Source organism: Diadema antillarum, unplaced genomic scaffold, assembly GCF_040938485.1.
Source record: "Diadema antillarum isolate AM-2024a unplaced genomic scaffold, OU_Dant_1.0 seq00000233_RagTag, whole genome shotgun sequence".
NCBI classification, from domain to species: Eukaryota; Metazoa; Echinodermata; class Echinoidea; order Diadematoida; family Diadematidae; genus Diadema; species Diadema antillarum.
In genome coordinates, this window is record NW_027271282.1 from 520,619 (window position 1) to 539,147 (window position 18,529).

Sequence of the window (18,529 nt, forward strand, 5' to 3'; positions counted from 1 at the left end):
CACAATTTTCAGTGTAATGACGTCATCAAATTACAAAACAATGACATGGTCTTGAAAGAAAATTGTTCAAAGTACAACACCTCAGTCGTCGTCATTACATACTATGATCGGTTTGACAAAGTCAACCTGCAAAATGTTGCTGCAGTCGAAGCAATGTGGTCTCCAACACACAAAAAAGAGGGATATGGCGTGTGTGTGTGTCTGTGTGTGTGTATAGGTGCGTTTATATACGAACGTGATTTCTACATGGACGAATATGTAATACAAAATTGAAGAAAAAAAAACAGTAAAGTAGCTAATTATTTTGTTTCGTGATCTTGTGGGGTTCGAACCCGCAACCTCACGTCTCTGAGACGTCGCCTTTAACCACTCGGCGACACGTCTCGACGGGAAAATATGGGGAACGTTATGGACTTGAAAGACAGTTGTTCAATATATAACACATTCATCGTACGTTGTCAGTTTGCTATTGACATGACGATCTATCATTTGAATATGAGGCAGGCATTAGTACCTGTATGAAATTATTATAGGCATGGTTATCAAATTGCCCTAAAATATCCTTATAATTGCCTTATTTTTACACACAGTTACGCTATCCCTTTAAACTCGTCACAGTTTAATCAGAATCATTAACATCATACATTAGTACCATATTCAGTTCCATAGCTGATCACGTTTGCTAATCAATTAAGAGTAATTGTCTAGCATGTGTCATATGGCCAACCTGTATACACACGTATATACACACACACAATGCTAAATGTATGTATCAAACATCTGTAACACAGCTTTGAACTAACTATAGGAATTATCGCTGCACTTATCATCCATACTTTTTATCACTATCTGAAACTCCACAAAAACCACTAATTGACAAATAATCATCAATACAGAAGACTGAATACCTTTTTTACAATGTATAGCTTGTTACATGTATAAATCAGCACAAAGTAACCACGACTACATTGTGTTACTGAATTAATATGAACAAATTTCATGTTGTGACAGTATACTATATCAGTTTGAAAAGCCCAACCTGCAAAACTATAATTTTGCAGCAGTCGAAGTAATGCAGTCTCCAACGCAAAACAAAGGTATACTGTGTGAGTGTGTGCGTATAGGTGTGTTTACATGCAAACGTGATTTCTACATGGACGAAGGTGTAGTACTCTATTGAAGAAAAAAAGTAAAAAAAATATATTATTTTCTTTCGTGCTCTTGTGAGGATCGAACCCGTACGTGTGCAACCTCACGTTTCTAAGACGACGCCTCTAACCACTCGACCATACGTCTCGACGAGAAAATTAGAGGAACGTAAGCTTATGTACGTGAAAGATGAATCAGGAATCGTTTGGTCCGCATTCCATTCTCATTTTCAGTTTTAAATTGCAAAATTGTCAACCTCATGAGGAGATTTCAAAGAATAAAATGCATGATTACTGCAGCTTATTGTCACAGCTACAACATAAATAAGTTTCAGAGGAAATGAAGCAAAATCAGCTGAGATAAAGGTGCTTAAACGTTGTCAAGTCAATGCATGGTTTCTAAAAAAATCACCTCCCATAGACATAACACGTAAACTTGTCCGATTTTGCGTCTTTACCTTTAAACACAATTTAAAGCATGATGACGTCATCAAATTTCAAAACCATGACATGGACTTGAAAGGCAAATGTTCAAAGTACAACATATCTGAATTTGGGATAATATTGAGCTTAAACAACAGAGATACGAGCAAATGAATGTCAGAAACAGTACCTCAAAAAAATTAATTCCACTTTTTTGATTTCAGATGACGATATGATGACGTCATAATGTAATTATGGAAATAATGATACTTGAAACGTCATGTCCAATTTATATGCTTTTGTAATATGCAATAAAAACATAGGGTCACCTGACGTTTTAAAGAGCTATGGCGAAATAAACAAAGACATGTTTTTTCACTATATTTGCACATAGACGCGCACGCGAAATTTGAACTTTGACGCAAGTGCATTGCTTTGTTATTTGTAGGAATCGATTAGAAATCAATGGATATTGTTGCTCAAAGTATCAGGAATCCAAATCTGTCAAAAAAAGTGTATTTTCATGTTGCTGACGCGCTGTGCGCGCGAAAATGCGCGGACGGACGCGCACGCGCAAAATTGTTTGAAACGCATAAAATTGTCTGAAACTTCGAGATTTCCCATTGGAAAGTTGTTTTGAGCCTTTTAAAATTTTGACGCGCGCTTACGCGCACTTAATGATGTCCTAGGTAATTAGCATCAAAAGAAGTAAGATAGAACGTGACCTGAACTTTATGTCCACAAAAAATGATACAGAAATGACCTTTAGTTATGAAGTTATGATCGATCATGTAACATGGTCCAAAAATCACAAAATGGCGCCTAGACGACGTCATAGATATGTTACTGTCATGAAAACCTTATTGTGGCTAGATATTGTCATGAGACATGTTCCCTGAAAATGTCATGTTATTCCGTAATGTCATTCTTGAGATATTGATGACACAAAATTGTCCAGAAAGAAAGAAGAATAAAAAGAAATAAAGAGAGATTTTGACAATCACAATAGGTGATACGCTGATAGCGTATCACCTAATTATCAAACAGCGTTCTTTAAAGGAAGAGACAAACAAGCAAACAAGGGCCGGGGAAAGGGCAGCAACGTCTAACAAAAAGTACGAGATAGTAAAAATTGACTGACACGTTGAATTATCGAACTTCTGCGAATTTTTTATACTGTCAATTATAAGGATAGGAAGTGGTATAATAGAATTGTAGGAAATAGTTAATTAATACACCTAGCTTTAATGTCTAAAATTCGCATATTCAGGCATAATAACTCTTAGGTACTGTCAACTACTTAGACTTACGTTCACACTTGATGTCCTCAGATGTCCACGTACCATCTGCCTGACATAGCACCTGCTTCTCACCTATTGCCTCAAAGCCAGAGGGACAGCTGAAGGCACACGTAGTCCCGTATGGGAGCGGGGAAAGGTGGTTACATCCCGAGAGAGAGGCGGGTGCATGTACAACGAGTTGTGGGCACATTCTTACTGGGAGGGGGAAAGAAACGGGATGGAATGATGGGATACAAAAAGAGCTGTCAAGTTTCTAGTTTCCGTGGTTCTCAAGTATACATTACAGGTACAAAATACTTACAACTATACAGTTTGGTAATGAGAGAGCATCGTTTCTACCGGGTTGGGTAGCTTCATTTACTCTTAGCTTGTTTACTCAATCCCATCATGTGACGATAACTAATGTGCACAGGCCAAATTCGTAAATCGGTAGTCTTTATCACATTCAAAGCCATTTCCGTCGTATATATACATTGCTGTAAGGAAACTGTGTAAGAAAAAGCAGTGGAGGTCTCAAAGGCTGACGCTGTTCGTACAATAAAGCTTAAGAATTGAATTGTTTTAACTTGAGACAAACTCAGGGCCGGCGCAGCGTTTTCAAAAGTGTGGGGGCCCAATTCCGGGTTTCATGAGCTAACAAGCAAAAAATAAACAAACAAACAAAACACGTCGGCTCATCTCTTCTCCCGTCCACTTCCCGGTTTCTTCAGCTGACAAGCAAAAAAAAAAAAAAAAAAAAAAAAAAAAAAAGGTCCATTATGTTATTATTTCATCTGTTTTGCTGTATAATCTCTGTATATCTGTGTAATTCGACTTTTAGTCGCCGACTCAGATTTTATTTGAATAAAGACCTTTTAATCAATCAATCAATCAATCAATCATTTCCGGGTGTTATTTAAAAAAAAAAAGGTCTTCAGAGAAAAAACATACTAGTAACCTTACCGCCGCCATACTTCAAGATCTCTATCTATTTCTATTTCAGTGCCACTTACGTCCTTCCGGGTTGAAAAAAGTGTGGGGGCCCGAAGTGATGACACCTTAGGTATTCCTGTGTATGGTGCACAAAAAGTGTGGGGGCCCGAGCCCCCACGGCCCCCACGGCTGCGCCGGCCATGAAACTAAACAGGGGCGAGATTTTACAACTGTTGATTTAATGCGGAAAATGAAGAAATAATACACGTATACGTTGTAAAGAACAGCTTTATAGTTCAACTTACTACGGCACATTGGCAGAGCGCTGTCCCAAATAGGTGTGAAGTCAGATGATAGGTCACATGAGACATATTGACGTCCAATCAGCTCGTAGCCCAGGTCACAGCTAAACTTGCATTGACTGCCGTAGATTGGATCTTCGCACCCGTCCATCGAGCCATGTATCGGGGAGTGCAGGCTGGGACACCTAAAGACTGGATGAAGGATCATCCGGGAATCTGTCACTGATTTTTCTCATCAGTTGATGAATAAGAATTATTTCCAAGATTTGCTCTTACATACAACAATGGGTAATAGAAGGAAACTTGCAACTGATTGACAAATTGCCTACATCGACGCAATTTGTCAATCAGTTGCAATGAAAACATCTCGCCGGAAGAATTTCATGAATTAGAAGGAAACTTGTGTTGTTTTGGGGTTCTTTTTTAAAGAAGGGAGTGGTTTAAAATCTGACAAACTTACTCAGCATGCCCTTATGAGAGTACCTCGAAATAGCCATCGTGGTCATATTGTCATCTGTATCCAGTTTCTGTCGTCAAAATATCTGTATACGTGTGTGTGTGTGTGTGTGTGTGTGTGTGTGTGTGTGCAGTGATTTATGCTTCTCCCATGTTTACAGATTTTTCAAACAAGTCGATCCTCATTTTTATCTATATTTAGGAAGTTGCTTTATACGACTACGGAAATACCAGTTTCATTTGATATTGTCACTTTGTTATTGCTTTCATACTTACTATTTGCCGGCCATGCATACTATCAAATTGTATAATCATCTCAAATTACCTATATATGTGGCAACTGGATACTTACGAAGTGAAGTGAAATGAAATGAAATGAAACGGAACGAAACTGAACAAAACGAAACGATACGAAATGAAATGAAATGAAATGCCGTGAAATGGAATGAATCTGAATTGACTAAAGTGATACTGAAATAAAGTGAAAATGACATGAAGCCATTAACAAAAACACTACAACGAACCGTGGACATTGATTCTGACGTCACATCTTGAGGATAGTCCACTGGGGTCTGTGGCTTCGTAGGTTATTGTTGTCACTCCCTCTGGATAAACATCATCAAGGGGGAAGGAACCTGACGTGATCCTGTAATTGAGAGTAAAGAGTGGTAAAGATGACTTGGGTCTTTTTCTTTCTTTTTTTTTACAAGCGAAACAATAATGTCAAACCCATTTCAGAATACGTTGCTGCTCTCTGGCCCCCTTTTTCTTTAAAAAAAAAACACATATGAGAAAGACATAATTTCAAATACTAGTAATACCATTTGATTTTAAGCTGGCTTTGCCCAAAGGAGTACTGACCGAAAAACAACAACTACTATGCTTCATGAGACCCTCTACCAATAACAGATACAGACATCAAATTGTAAGAAAATATTTCAAGAGAAAAGGGGGATTTTAGTTATGTAGGGGATTGTAGGCAAAATAAGGACAAACGATTGATTCTTTTTTCGTAATGGTCTCAGCCTCACATCCGGCATTTCGGCGGATTTTAATCGTCATAGATGATTTAGGGTGATTTGGCTTAAATTTGCGTCATTGCGCAATCTTGTCCTGTCTTATTTTCCTCATCTACACTTTCCTCTCATTACTCTCACCTAATTAACTCTCTTATTCCCAAGAATAACTTCACGAGTACTCGGTGATATTTCTTAGAAGAGATCTAGATACATTTAGAGTACTTGACTTTCCCATTTGCTTTCGAATCCAGATTACCGAGTTGTGATGTTTAGGCCCGAGTTGTCCCTGGAAACGGGTTCCGTGAACCTCATCATAGCAGAGGTGACACCCCTGGTGGCGTTCACATTGATGACGTGAGGGCATTCCACGTCGAAGGATGGTGCCTGGATATCTGTTGGAAGATTGCAGAGCGAGTAGTATACAGGATCATCAAATTAATCTCTTTAGGATCTTTAGGATTAAACGTGTTCCTCCCCGCATCAAATAATCGTGGACGAACACCGTAACTAGAAACCCAAAACCCTAAACTGTTCTCAGTTAAAAAACCTACCATTGCTGGTGGAGATTGAAAGAGATTAGTTATTCCTATATGTTAATCTTTTTCAAATTTATACAAGCTTTAGATCAGTCATCGACGGCTTGATGGATTCAGTGTTCAGCAAGTCATGTTCAGCAAATCAGCTGTAATAATTACGTATGACTGACATCACATATCTTTATTGTTGTTGTTTGTTGGTTTGTTTCAGGCCGATAAGAACTACAACAGAGAATGCAGCTTTCATTGGTGTGCGGAGGAAGGCAGTGTGATGTTAAAGTTGACTCTTGCTATGCAGACATCAATGGTCTGCTATACAAGCAAAATTTCATGTAAAATGACAAGTGTTGCAGAAGCTAGGTTTTGTCATTAGAATGAGACATGCTCTTACAAGTATGGCACAAATGTAAAGTACAGCAATGCATAAGTATTACGCCAGGACCATTGACATTTCCACATACCAAATATACTTTTTCATAGATCATGAGTTAGGTGACAGTAAGAGTGAAACGAATACACCAGTTTTATTTTCTTAAGTATACTCTCAATATATTCCCAAGAGTCTGGACCATTTTATTTTGAACGTATCCTCTTTAATCATGTAATTGTCTTGCTGTAAAGTGCTGAGAAATCTTTGTTACTGAAAGTGCAGAAAAAAGTCCTTCAATAATTTTTAGTCTTTAAATCAATTCATCAATCTAACAGACAACTGGGGGCTACTTGGATTAGTATGGGTGATAACCTTGGCAGTAGGGCGTGACTAGCTCATTCCAGACTCCATCCGTAGTGCAGAGGAGAGACTGGGGGCCGTGGAGCTGGAAACCATGGTTACAGGAGAACGAACAGTTGGTTCCAAAGGGAAACGGTGACGGTGTCATACACTCTGTCGGTGTAGCACTGCCGTGGTCAATGTCGAAACCGGCCTGGCAGGTTTTGATTTCTGGCGAGAAACAAGTGAAAGGTTAGGGTGTCATTCATCGTTATGGACTGTTAATATTATCGATTGCTTCGCAGTACGGATGTAGACCGTAGATATTCGTCTAATTTGACACATGTACATACGTCTATGTTTGTCTTTTTCCCGGGTCTTTTTATGTCTCTACCTCCCTGTGTTTACTTAGAGACAAATCAAACCTTTGATTGGAGTCCATTTCTAGAAGCCAAAATAGTTTGCGGGAAGTACAACGTACAACGCATAATTTTTATGAGAAAAGATTAGACATTTGCACAAAAAAGTGACATGCAGCCTTGTGCTTTACCAGATTTTGTACATATTTCGAGAATGTATTTCTGATGTTTGAAAACAAAGAAACAATTTGGAGTTGCAGTCGTCGTGGCATTATAAGCATGAGCAGATTCAAACTTCTGCTGAGAAGAGCATGTTTTCAGATCCAACATGCAGAATGGGTTTTGTGGAAGTATTGGGCATTGAACAGTCGAATGGTGATTCAAACCCTTTTCTTGGGGCTGACGATTTTGTATGATTTTAGATCGGGTTCGACACCCAACAACATGTACTAACAAAGAAAGAGCTTAGTTGCATCGAAGTGCTGACATAGCTGATTAGATGAGAGTATCAGCAATGAAGAGACATTACCTTGTAAAAAACATGAACACTGTAATTCTGACTGATGTAAAACCCTAGCCTGCAGAGTTATGAAAGTATTTGAATTATGATTAATTAGGTCGTTTTACCTGACTGCTAAGGAAGCAATGGATTCTTTTAAGTAATTGGAGCAATGGTTTATGTTCCTTTTGGAGGATTTTGCAAATGTTATATCAATAAGCTGTTCGGAGTTAGCTCATGGTCACATTGGTCTAAATGACCTTTCTTTTTTCTCAGTCGGTTAGGGGCACTTCACTCGTTTTAGAGCAAAGTAATGCGCAAGCTTTAAATTATAATTCATTGCTGTTCAAACAAAGAATGAACTTGCTTAGACCAGATGACCAGAATGATCCGTCAGTTAACACTTGGGAAAGCATCCTTTTCATTATTTTGCATTGAATGTATTAGCAATCTCTTTCTATTGATATTGCCAAATACCACTTTTGCTGTCAGGTGGATGTGCTTGCAAGCAGCATTTGATACTGAGGATTACATGAATAATCTTTACATCACCGATGCTTATCCAAGTGAAGTTAAAAACAAACATGCCTGTTTGTTTTAATGACCTTTCTTCTGCTCATGCGCAAAGTGGAACTGCGAAATGGCTTAAAATTGTTATGGTTGTAGATTTAATATCATAAATCTTACGATGGAAAAACATTCATGTTTCTTTCTGATACTTGTGAGTGGAACGAGCAAGTTCAATGGCGCTGACATGAGAAGAGATGATAGTGTACAGCAATGGAATACCTGTACATTGAAAATCTTGTCCACTGAAAGTAAAGTCGGCCTGGCAAGACCTGATTGAAACTTCGTCACCATAGGGTGTCCTGTAACCTGGGTTGCATTGAAATTTGCAGGTCGTTCCGTAGGTGACGTTCGTCGAGCAGTCAGAGCTGAACCCGTTGATTGTCGACGGTAGAGGGCAGCGTACGACTGTAGAACACAAAATTGTACTAAATTTAGTGCTTATTTGACATCTTGTATGTTATCCCACAAAAAAAAAAGATGAAAAATAAACAAAATATTGAATAATGATTATAAAAGACACATGATGTCCATTCAACTCCCCATAATGCTGATTCATTATGCATACCTTAATACCATAACAATTATGAATTAGAATGTAATCATTTGAAGCTGCACAAATGGATGCCCTGGTAAATTGTACTTGTTTAAAAAAAGAACAGCAAGGCACAATTTCGATCTTTAACAGCTCAAAATTATTGATCAGATGATACTAAAATGGATATGGGGTATTACTGAATAGTGTACACTTTTGATGGAGGTGGCTTGGATATAAATTACATGTAGTTTCTTGAAATTCATGTTTTTTCATTAAGTTAGGTTCCAGATTTTGTTCATTTTCCAACTCACTGTACTTACGATTTGTGTGTGTGTGTGTGTGTGTGTGTGTGTGTGTGTGTGTGTGTGTGTGTGTGCGTGTGTGTGTGTGTGTATGTGTGTGTGTGTGTGTGTGTGTGTGTGCGCGAGTAAATGACAGTGTGCACTTGTTGGAAAACTAACTTAGAAACTAAACATGAATTTCATAAAACTAAAACCTGATATCATGCCCAAATTGTCTTCGACAAAATTTAGCTATGAACCATGTAAGTTTCAGTATCATCAGATGCATACTCATTGAGCTATTAGATGTCATAAGTGTATCATCTATTTTTAACATCTAGTCTTTGTTATTAAGAAAACGTTAAGTTAGTGAGTTAGCCGGAGGACACCCCTTCACTTTATCAAGGATGTTCATCAGCAAGAATACTGCTGAAGTTTCTCAAATTAAATGAACAAACAAACGAATAAAGGAAAAAAATATCTACGATTTGAAGCCTGATGATGTCGAAGAGAGATAATAAGAAGCCGAGCGAGTATTTACTTGTGCAGGCGATATCTGGGCCGGACCAGAAGCCTCGCGTTCTGTCAGCCGATGACCGATTGCATGATTTGGCCGATATCTGTAATACACCCATCGGGGTGTAGCCAGTTGAGCAGGTTGCTAGGCAACGTGTACCAAACAGACCCCCCAAGAGGCAGCTACCAAAGACGTTCACATTAGACGGAGCCTGCCAAGGTGGGCAGCGAGTTACTGGGAGTAAAGGAGATAAAGGAACCATGCACAGTTAATTATTATCATACGTTGTACTGTAAGTTTTAGTGCTCTATGCGGATATATTGGTCATAGCATTCACAGGATTGTAATGTCTCGAGCTACATCATGAAATAGTCATTTTTAATACTTTTTCCTGTCAGTACTTTTTCTTCTTCATCATCATCTTCTTCTTTGCTCCTAACTGAAATTTGCTTTTCGTTCCACATGGCAAGTATTTTCTTGGCTATACAAAGACTGCGTGCAGGTTACAAAACGTCATTGTATCAATAGGCACAGTAAAGCACTGGCAGTCAGGATTAACAAAGGATTGCTGACCTCTGATTCGTATAGTAAATGAACAGGTAGCCACATTGCCGGACCCGTCAATTGCTCGGTAGACAAGCATATGAGCGCCCTCTTCGAGGGATTGTGGAGGAATGCCAGACAGTTCCGTAGAGTCGATACTGTAAAGACTTGCCACCAGAGGTGCACCAAGATCGGTTGCCTGTCGGGATGATAGCCGACAAGTTGAGCGCCATCTTTTCAATTTTGAATATTTAGTGTTAACATTATAGCATGCTACAAATAGTCACACCTACAACCTTTATTTCATATCAGTTTGCACTGACAACATGAAAGCTGAATATTTCAATGTACGTAATTTCTGTTTTGGCAGAGAGGTGAAATAATTATGATAGTATTATGAAAAGAAATTATTTACAATGTATGTAGGGATAATTAGCAGCTTTCCAGTACCTTTCGAGATGATGCTCGTATCAACATCCCTTATTTCTATCCTTATTAAAAAAAAAAAAGATGTATTGGCTGCTTCGCTTTGTCTACTTGTAGTGCATTATTTTATGACTATTGAATTTTGGATTGTAAGTAAATCAAATAAATGAAAAAAAAACAGAAAGTAAATAAGCGTCTATCACGCCTTAGATTTACTGATATATATTATTGGTACTCAGTAAAAGCCTAAGTTACGAGGTGTAACACCTATACTAACCCCCCCCCCCCCCCAAAAAAAAAAAAAAAAAAATGCGTTCCATGTTATATATCGTTTTCCGGTATAAAAGATACCGGACTAGCCGAAATACTGGTAAATGTATAATAAGCTATGATTGCTGTAGTCGTAAATACTGTTGCATGAAATCAAGCTCCTCCACTTTTTCACAGTGGCAAAATGATTAATTTCTGAGCAGGTTCAAAAATAGTTTTACGGAAAATAACACAGGTTCAAGCTGTGAGATCCCTTGATCAGAATCGAAGTAGAAAAAAAAATCTTGGGATTTTCAGGGTTGAAGTGAAACACGTGAAATTCGTTTTCTTATTTACCAATGGAGTTCATTCACACATCTATACTATCGCATTCTTCTAGACAAATTTTTGAGATGTTTTTACCCGTATCTCTTGGAGAGAAGACTGTAGGTGTGAGATAAGGATAAACCTAGTAAAAAGTTACCATGAGAGGCTCCCACTCATCCCAAGGAATGAGGGCTGCTGTTTCTATCAAGCTGGTCCAGTACTCCCGGTCCTGCGGACACTCGAGCAAGGGTGGCGTCACGTCTGAACGTAACCATAAAGAACCATGCAGAGAGTAGTAATAATGAGGCCCCCACTTTTTTTTTTTTTGCACAATACATATGATATGAATACATTATTATGGTGGAACAATTTCTGAACCCAACACCAGAAAAAAGAAATAAAATGTGGTACGTGGTTAAGCTTTTGTCGATTGCAGGTTTGTTTGTTTGTTTGTTTGTTTTTTGTTTGTTTGTTGTTGTTTTTTGGGGGCTGCATCTAAGTTGGCGTTCTTTTAATTGTACCCCCCTTGTGAATCATATTTTTCAAGTGGATTCTGTTTATTTTATCATAGCTGAAATGAGCAAGTAGAATAACAGCTGTCGTTAAAATGATAGTTGCAATATTATTACAATTATTGCTATGAATATCTCGTTATCACAGACACCTGTAACATTTATTCATTCACATTCAACATGTCGATTTTCAATAAACTTTCCAATGTATGTATTGAAGTATGGAATGTCTGTATCTATCTTACTGTGTCTCAATCTATCCGTTCGTCTTCATTATTCAAAAAACTACTGACAACGATTGCATTGGCCGGTGACAGTGGGGCTGGGCAATCAACAACTGTCGTCATGAATAGGGAAACGGGATGATACAAAACGCGGTATACATCAGGTTTGACATTACTTCATAAACGCAAAAGACCAGGCATTAGATGTATATCTCTTTTTAATAGCATATTACTTTTTATTCTTACATTGAGTGTTTCGTGATTAATTTCATAGTATTTGTAACGAAGTTTTGCCTTCTAACAAAGTACAAAATTTGTTTTCACTTTTGCTCAAGTCGAGGACCATCAGCACTTTTTACTGTTTTCAAAATGATACGTTACCCGAAAGTTCAAGGATCTACGTTAGATCTGAATACCACATGCACCATGTCGGAAGTGAGTTGGGTATTGGTAAACAAGGATAAGAGAGGGGAAATAAATAACATCGATTCGTCTTCAAACTCTTCCAGTGGTTTATCGCTTTGTCCTTATCTTTTTTTTCATTATAAATTTTAATGGACGTGTGTTTATGCTAATCTTTGAAATATGCGGCTGTGGTGACAGGATTTGCAGTATTGGGGGATATAGGATTCCATCTGACAAGATGGCTGTAGTCTAACCAGTGCAAGTGAGGAGGGCGCCACTCCAAACTCCTGTCTCATCGTTGTCTCCATCATCAGAGCAGCGCATCTGTATGGGCGTGTCGGGCTCGTAACCATGGCGACATGCCAGGGTGCAGTCAGTACCGTACATCTCTCTTTCATTGGTGCATCCTCGTAACTCTGCGTGCTCGGGAACTGGAAGCTCGCTCACCTCGCAGGAAATAACTAGAAAAAGGGAATAAACTCCGGGCTACATTACCATGATAACGCCGGTCGTGTTTGGTCGAGAAACAACGGTTTATCTTAGATACGTGGCAAACTGCGTAATTCACAATTAATAGGTTTACGCAGTGGCCTTCACCTGTAATCAAGCGCATATGGAGGGCAGGGTATTTAAGACCGATTTGCATAATTCATTAGGTGAAATCTCCATAACATACTGATTCATATCACACAATCATCTCATCATTTCTTTTTGCCCAGTTTAGCCTGTCCAATTGTTCTAAACCGAAACGAGTAACTAAAAGCATGAACGAATATAAATTTTGTGATATGAATAAGACTAGAATATCTAGAACACACACTACAGTTTTCCATAGAAAATAGAATCAGAAAGAAAACCGACAAGGTGCAAGGGACGCGGGCTATTGTGCACCGCACGGAAGCCTAGAAGTTAGAGCACAGAAAGGGATGGGGAAACAAGATTTACGACGAAACAATGAATAAAGAGATGGCATAGTATAGTGCAAGCTGACATCTTATGCTGTCGTATTGTTTAGCTTTTGTATTTTATGCAGCTTTTCGTTTTAATTTCTGCCTATTCTATTTGTATTAGCGAAAAATAATTATCTCAATATTTTAGTATAAATCGGATTGTGAGTGTGTAGACGAATGGCCTTGACAACTTTTATTGTTTTTTTTTCATGGAGCATTTCGATATGCTCCATGAAAGAAACAAGATTATCTTGAGCGATTTACGAGCACCCACCGTGGCACGTCGGGACTTCCCCAGCCCAGGTACGGTCGTCTTGACACGTGAGGGCGTTGTTTCCCTGAAGGTAGTACCCAGGTGAACATGTATATTGGCACTGGTTACCAGCAGGTACCAGGCTTCCCTCGGGGCATTCTGGGGATACGATGGTCTGCAGACCGGCCGATTCAGAGAGCTTCGTGCATTGTACTCCTGTTCGGGGAAAAAAATCCTAGTGTCGGACATGAATTGCATCACATCTTTTAATTTGATTAAAGCAGGGACCCCAGAACCGGGGAAGGGAGGAAGGGCGGTGATGTCCCCTCCCCCCCCCCCCCCATTTGTTTGTTTTTTTGTGTGTGTTTTTTTGTTTTTTGTTTTTTTTGGGGGGGGGTCTTTACCTTTAACAATAAAAAAAGAAAAGAAAAAGGAACAACACGACTTCTGGTGGGTTTCAAACCCTCCGCGAGTATCCCCATCCCCCTCCACACACGTACACAGGCACACAAACAAAAGGGACAAAAGAAGAAAAATAAAGTTCCGCGGCCCCTAAAAAAAGGAATGTGATATGAACTCGTGGTGATTGTTTATAAATGTGTTTATATAAGACTGGAAAGAGATACTCGCTAGGATAAACTGTAAACGTGAGAATTTAAAAAAAAAAGAAAGATTGATTGGGAACGTATCATGAAATAACAGTCTAACCTATCGCTGACTCATATCTTTTGCATCCGACTACGTTTGGTTAACTTGCACTCAATAGATAACCCAACCTAGTAAAGCTAGTATCATGATCTCCGCGTGTGCCTTTTCTTGAGTTCTTTTAATAATGAAAACCGACTACGACGTGAAAAAAAAAAAAGAATGGTCGTACGTGCGCATGACGGAATGCCTTGCGCCCACGTTGCTGTTGTTTCTCCTGGCTCCGCAGTGCATGTCAGCTCGCTGTTCCCAATGAGTTCATAACCCGGCTCACAGCCCAGACGACACACAGACCCGTATGACCTCGAGCACGGTGCCATGACAACCAGAGCATCTTGTAGACTAACGCTGGGACATTGTAGAGCTAATGAGGGCATGGAATAAGAAGGAAAAATTCAAAACATGATTGCCACCCCGAATTAGCATCAGAATGTTCCACGTTGATTTTGATTGCGTTCAGTGAATGGAAATATATCTCAAAAAATTGATAAGAAAATGATTTTGGAGAAAAATGAGATATTGTATTGCTTTCAGTGGATTACATGTATCTAGCCTACGCAGCTTTTCCTTCTACGATGTTATGTGAAAAATATATCATTTAAGTTCTCAAAAGGGACCTTGCAACTTTGTGCACTCACAAGTTTCTATCTACAGCTGTGATTCATTCATCATTGATCTGAGAGATTTGAGAACGCTATCACAATCAACATGCAAATATGCACGAGGAAAAGATCTCTGAGAAAATTCAAATGACGTTATCTCTAGTAAAAACGAAAACGACTTTTCCTTGAAATGATTATAATCTGTTCAAAACCAGATTAATATGGGAGACGCGAAAAACTGGAAATCTTGACAATTATTTCATTAACCTTTGCAAATCGTCGGAGGACATGACACCAATACTAAACGGATACTTTCAATAAATGTCTATAATCCTTAATTACCGACTTCCCCATGTCTGACTACAAAAAATCAGGACGGATGTTATGTCACATGACATATCAATGAAAGTAATTACAAGCTGAGAAAAATATTGCTATAACGTATTTATTTCTTTGCTATTCTCCTCCAACACACGAACAAAATGTTTAAGACTCAAAGTTTAATAATATTCTTCTTCTTCTTAAGCTTCATGTCCCCATTATTAAGCTTTCAGCTTTCAGTTCTGAGGGACGTAAAGAAGACGAGTGATCAACCAATCAGCTCTTTCATGGCGCCCCCACAACCCTCTTTGGGCCGATGCTATTTTATAGCTTTTATCAGTTTATGCGAATGGGAAGTTCGATTCCAAAATGGAGCTAGACCAACTTTGGAAGGAAATGAGCACAAAACAGTATAGAGTTCTTCTTTTGTACTCGAACCTATACATCAGCATTTTTTTGTCTACAATTGACATTATTCTACATTTTGGTTATTTTTTGACTCGTCAGCTGACGCTAATAACTTTCATTTTCATCTTATAATGGAAATAATTACACTTATTTTAAAGTTAGTTATTCAAATCATACACAGTTAGAGGAGGAAAAAGCTTCAGCGAGGTGGGAACGTACTGACACAGGACGGTGATGTCCCGCCCCAATACCCGTCCTGACTTCCAGATCGTCTCTTGCACTGCCGATTTACCGATCCCCCGGCAAAAGTGTAGCCTCTGGAACATTGGTAGGTACACCGCGAACTGATGTATCGCCCGTTTGTACAGGACACAGCACCATTGTTGGGAGAGGACAGCCGTGGACATATTGCAACTGAAGAAAGTTACATGCACACACATATTATCTATTAATAAAGACGACACAGAGGTGGTGTAATCACGATGTAAAAAAAAATAAAAGTCATGTCATGCTGATTACGAATAGCATGTGTACAACAAAAAAAAACATAAAAACGTCGCTTTTATAATGAAAATGTAAAATGATTGCAATTGAATTTAAAACGTTGTTAACACTTGATAATATTATCAGAAATATAGAGAGCTAGATCATCACATGGAAACTCGTAAATATTGAACAGACGTTTAAGTAATTCAAATTAATTTCTGTGTCCACTAATAAAATGTACAAGGTTTTAAGAGCATCACAGATTATATTAATCTATATACAACAGAAGTTTTTTGCTGTAACGCCGGTACTTAACAGGCATCGCATTTCATTTACAACATGTTATGAGTATCTCTATGTATAAACAGAGTTCTGAATAAAAATTTAATCTCTTCTAAAGTATAGTCCAAAAAAATTCATGGTATCTACTATGTGTGGAATATCAACACTTTACATGCCTATTTAGCTTCTTTTGTAGAGTGTAAATTTTTCCCTGAGCAATCAAGTCTATCGCTTTATAACAAGGGCAAATGATGGGTGATATGATTTGTCCCCCCCCCCCTTTTTTTGTGTTCTCTTTTGTTTTGTATGCGTGTATGTGAATGGTGTTTTTTGTGGGGGGGGGGGGAAATCAAGAAATATAGAGCACTATTCAAGTGTAGCCTATGTTTTGAATAATGATCCAGATTGCATGAAAGCACCAGAAAAGATTGCTCGGTATGATAACATGTAATTATTGTTATTGTTATCATTTTGATAAATAAATAACATGGAGTTCATTAAATTACCCTTTGTAAAAAACAAATAAAGAGACCTTGACCTGTTGACAAATCCAACAAAGCCCTTCCAATAGAGGAAGTGTGTTTATATTCAATAACCCCTTATAGGCCTACATTTCTATTCTAATCAAAACTGGCTTTGAAAACAGTGGTGTTATACGATACGAATTACGATACTTCAAAGGCTGTTATAGTTAACATAATAGCGTTATTTGTCTTTGCACAGAAACCGAAATGAACAGACATCCCACAAATGCTTGCAATTGACACAAAATGAGACCAGACGATGAGTGGGAGGCATCAAAATAATAACCATTGGAGTCAGATGGTATTCTTCAGGTACTTAGTAATCTCATAAACTCTTCCTAAATGATTTGAATCTATTTATTGAAGTATTGCCATGAGGTCAGACAAAACGTTTTCATCAAAACTCAGGTGATAGCTAAACAAACTATAGATTCCAAGTATAAATATTCTATCTTTTGCAAACACCAGTGCTCTCAGCGACGTTATGTGAATCAGATGCACTATTCTGTAATCATTCTTCAACGTTTCTAAATAGTATCGAAAGGTCGCGCCATTTCTTGGGAATTATTCCGTTTCATCCATCATTATGTATATCTCCATACACCGGTGTACACACACCACTGATTTCTATAGGGAAAGACATCATTGACACACAGTACACCCATAAAACTAACACATACACATACATACACACAAACGCAAACGGAAATAGCTTGTACTTCCGAACAAAGCATATTTATTGCTCTATGTTGCATATAAAAAGAAACATGTTTTTTTCTACAGTACTCAGGTTTCTATGGTACATTGTAATGTGTTTGCCTCTTTTACTACACGTACGTTAAATATTTCATCTTATTTTCAATTTGATGACACGTGACACTCTGTATGATGACTCGTCATATTTCTACGATAATCCTTGTATCTTTGTATCAAACATTCATTACAGACGCTTTTGAACAGTGATAGTCAAATGCACTACATAATTTTACATGCTGGTGACCGTCATTTGCTATTCAATCCTCTGTGTACCACTTTAATAACCTGTCCATCGTGGCATAGGTGTGTGAAATTTGTGTACGTTTTATTTCAACTAACTTGCACCGAAAGGGATTTATTGCACAGAATTGGCAGCCCTGTTAATTGTGTCACAATCTACTTTTCCGTATCTGCTCTCTTATCGGTTTTATATTCTATTTCGTTTCTTAGTGTCATGCTGATTCGAAACTGTTTTAGGACTCTCTGTAGAGAGCCGTTGTCTGAAACGAATAGATGATGATAATGATGATAAAAGTGATAGTAAAGGTAATAGCAATGATAGTCATAATGATAATGATAACAGTAACAATAATGATGATGATATAATAGTAATAATAATAATGATGATAATAATGATAATAATAATGATAATAATATTAACAATAATAACAACAATGATATGAAGTGAAGACGTAATACTGGCCCAACTAAGTCTTCGCGGTTATGTATATATAGTACTACAGCTTATGGGAGTACAAGAAAAACAATGAATCTTATGTGGCAGTTCATTATCGTCTTACGTGCAACACTGAAGGTAACTTGACAATCTGCAGTGTTTCCCGCTGGGTCCGAAGCCTGGTAGGTGATCACGTGGTAACCGACTTGAAACGACGATCCAGAAGCTTTTCTAGATATTCGTCTGAAAAAAAAAAGAATGAAAACAACAGTGCTGTTCAACTATGGCAAATTTGAATTGAATTGAATATGGA

The 18,529-nt window shown here is 38.1% G+C and overlaps 2 protein-coding genes across 2 annotated transcripts; both read right to left on the reverse strand.

Annotated features, from left to right (window-relative positions):
• Positions 1 to 2,846: 2,846 nt before the first annotated feature.
• On the reverse strand, positions 2,847 to 10,154 carry LOC139729266 (P-selectin-like). The gene is made up of 8 exons (XM_071640196.1): positions 10,141 to 10,154; positions 9,592 to 9,801; positions 8,454 to 8,639; positions 6,840 to 7,037; positions 5,818 to 5,953; positions 5,067 to 5,188; positions 4,090 to 4,278; positions 2,847 to 3,067 (listed from the first exon to the last, which is right to left on the reverse strand). The coding sequence occupies exons 2-8, from the start codon at positions 9,683 to 9,685 to the stop codon at positions 2,868 to 2,870; spliced, it is 1,125 nt and encodes a 374-aa protein (XP_071496297.1). The 5' UTR covers positions 9,686 to 9,801; positions 10,141 to 10,154; the 3' UTR covers positions 2,847 to 2,867.
• A 2,348-nt stretch (positions 10,155 to 12,502) lies between these two features.
• Positions 12,503 to 15,797, reverse strand: LOC139729281 (E-selectin-like). The gene is made up of 4 exons (XM_071640209.1): positions 15,712 to 15,797; positions 14,334 to 14,525; positions 13,478 to 13,672; positions 12,503 to 12,714 (listed from the first exon to the last, which is right to left on the reverse strand). Exons 2-4 carry the CDS (start codon positions 14,479 to 14,481, stop codon positions 12,503 to 12,505), a joined length of 555 nt encoding a protein of 184 aa, XP_071496310.1. The 5' UTR covers positions 14,482 to 14,525; positions 15,712 to 15,797.
• Between the last annotated feature and the right edge of the window lie 2,732 nt (positions 15,798 to 18,529).

Coding starts and splice junctions, on each gene's coding strand:
- LOC139729266 (XM_071640196.1), bottom strand. CDS start 9,685: ATGGGTGTATTACAGATATCGGCCAAATCATGCAATCGGTCATCGGCT. Junction 4,279..5,066: donor CGTCAGAATCAATGTCCACG/GTTCGTTGTAGT, acceptor TCCTTCATCCAG/TCTTTAGGTGTCCCAGCCTG. Junction 3,068..4,089: donor CGCTCTGCCAATGTGCCGTA/GTAAGTTGAACT, acceptor TCCCCCTCCCAG/TAAGAATGTGCCCACAACTC.
- LOC139729281 (XM_071640209.1), bottom strand. CDS start 14,481: ATGGCACCGTGCTCGAGGTCATACGGGTCTGTGTGTCGTCTGGGCTGT. Junction 13,673..14,333: donor AGGCATTCCGTCATGCGCAC/GTACGACCATTC, acceptor TTCCCCGAACAG/GAGTACAATGCACGAAGCTC. Junction 12,715..13,477: donor GGAAGTCCCGACGTGCCACG/GTGGGTGCTCGT, acceptor CCCTTTTTCTAG/TTATTTCCTGCGAGGTGAGC.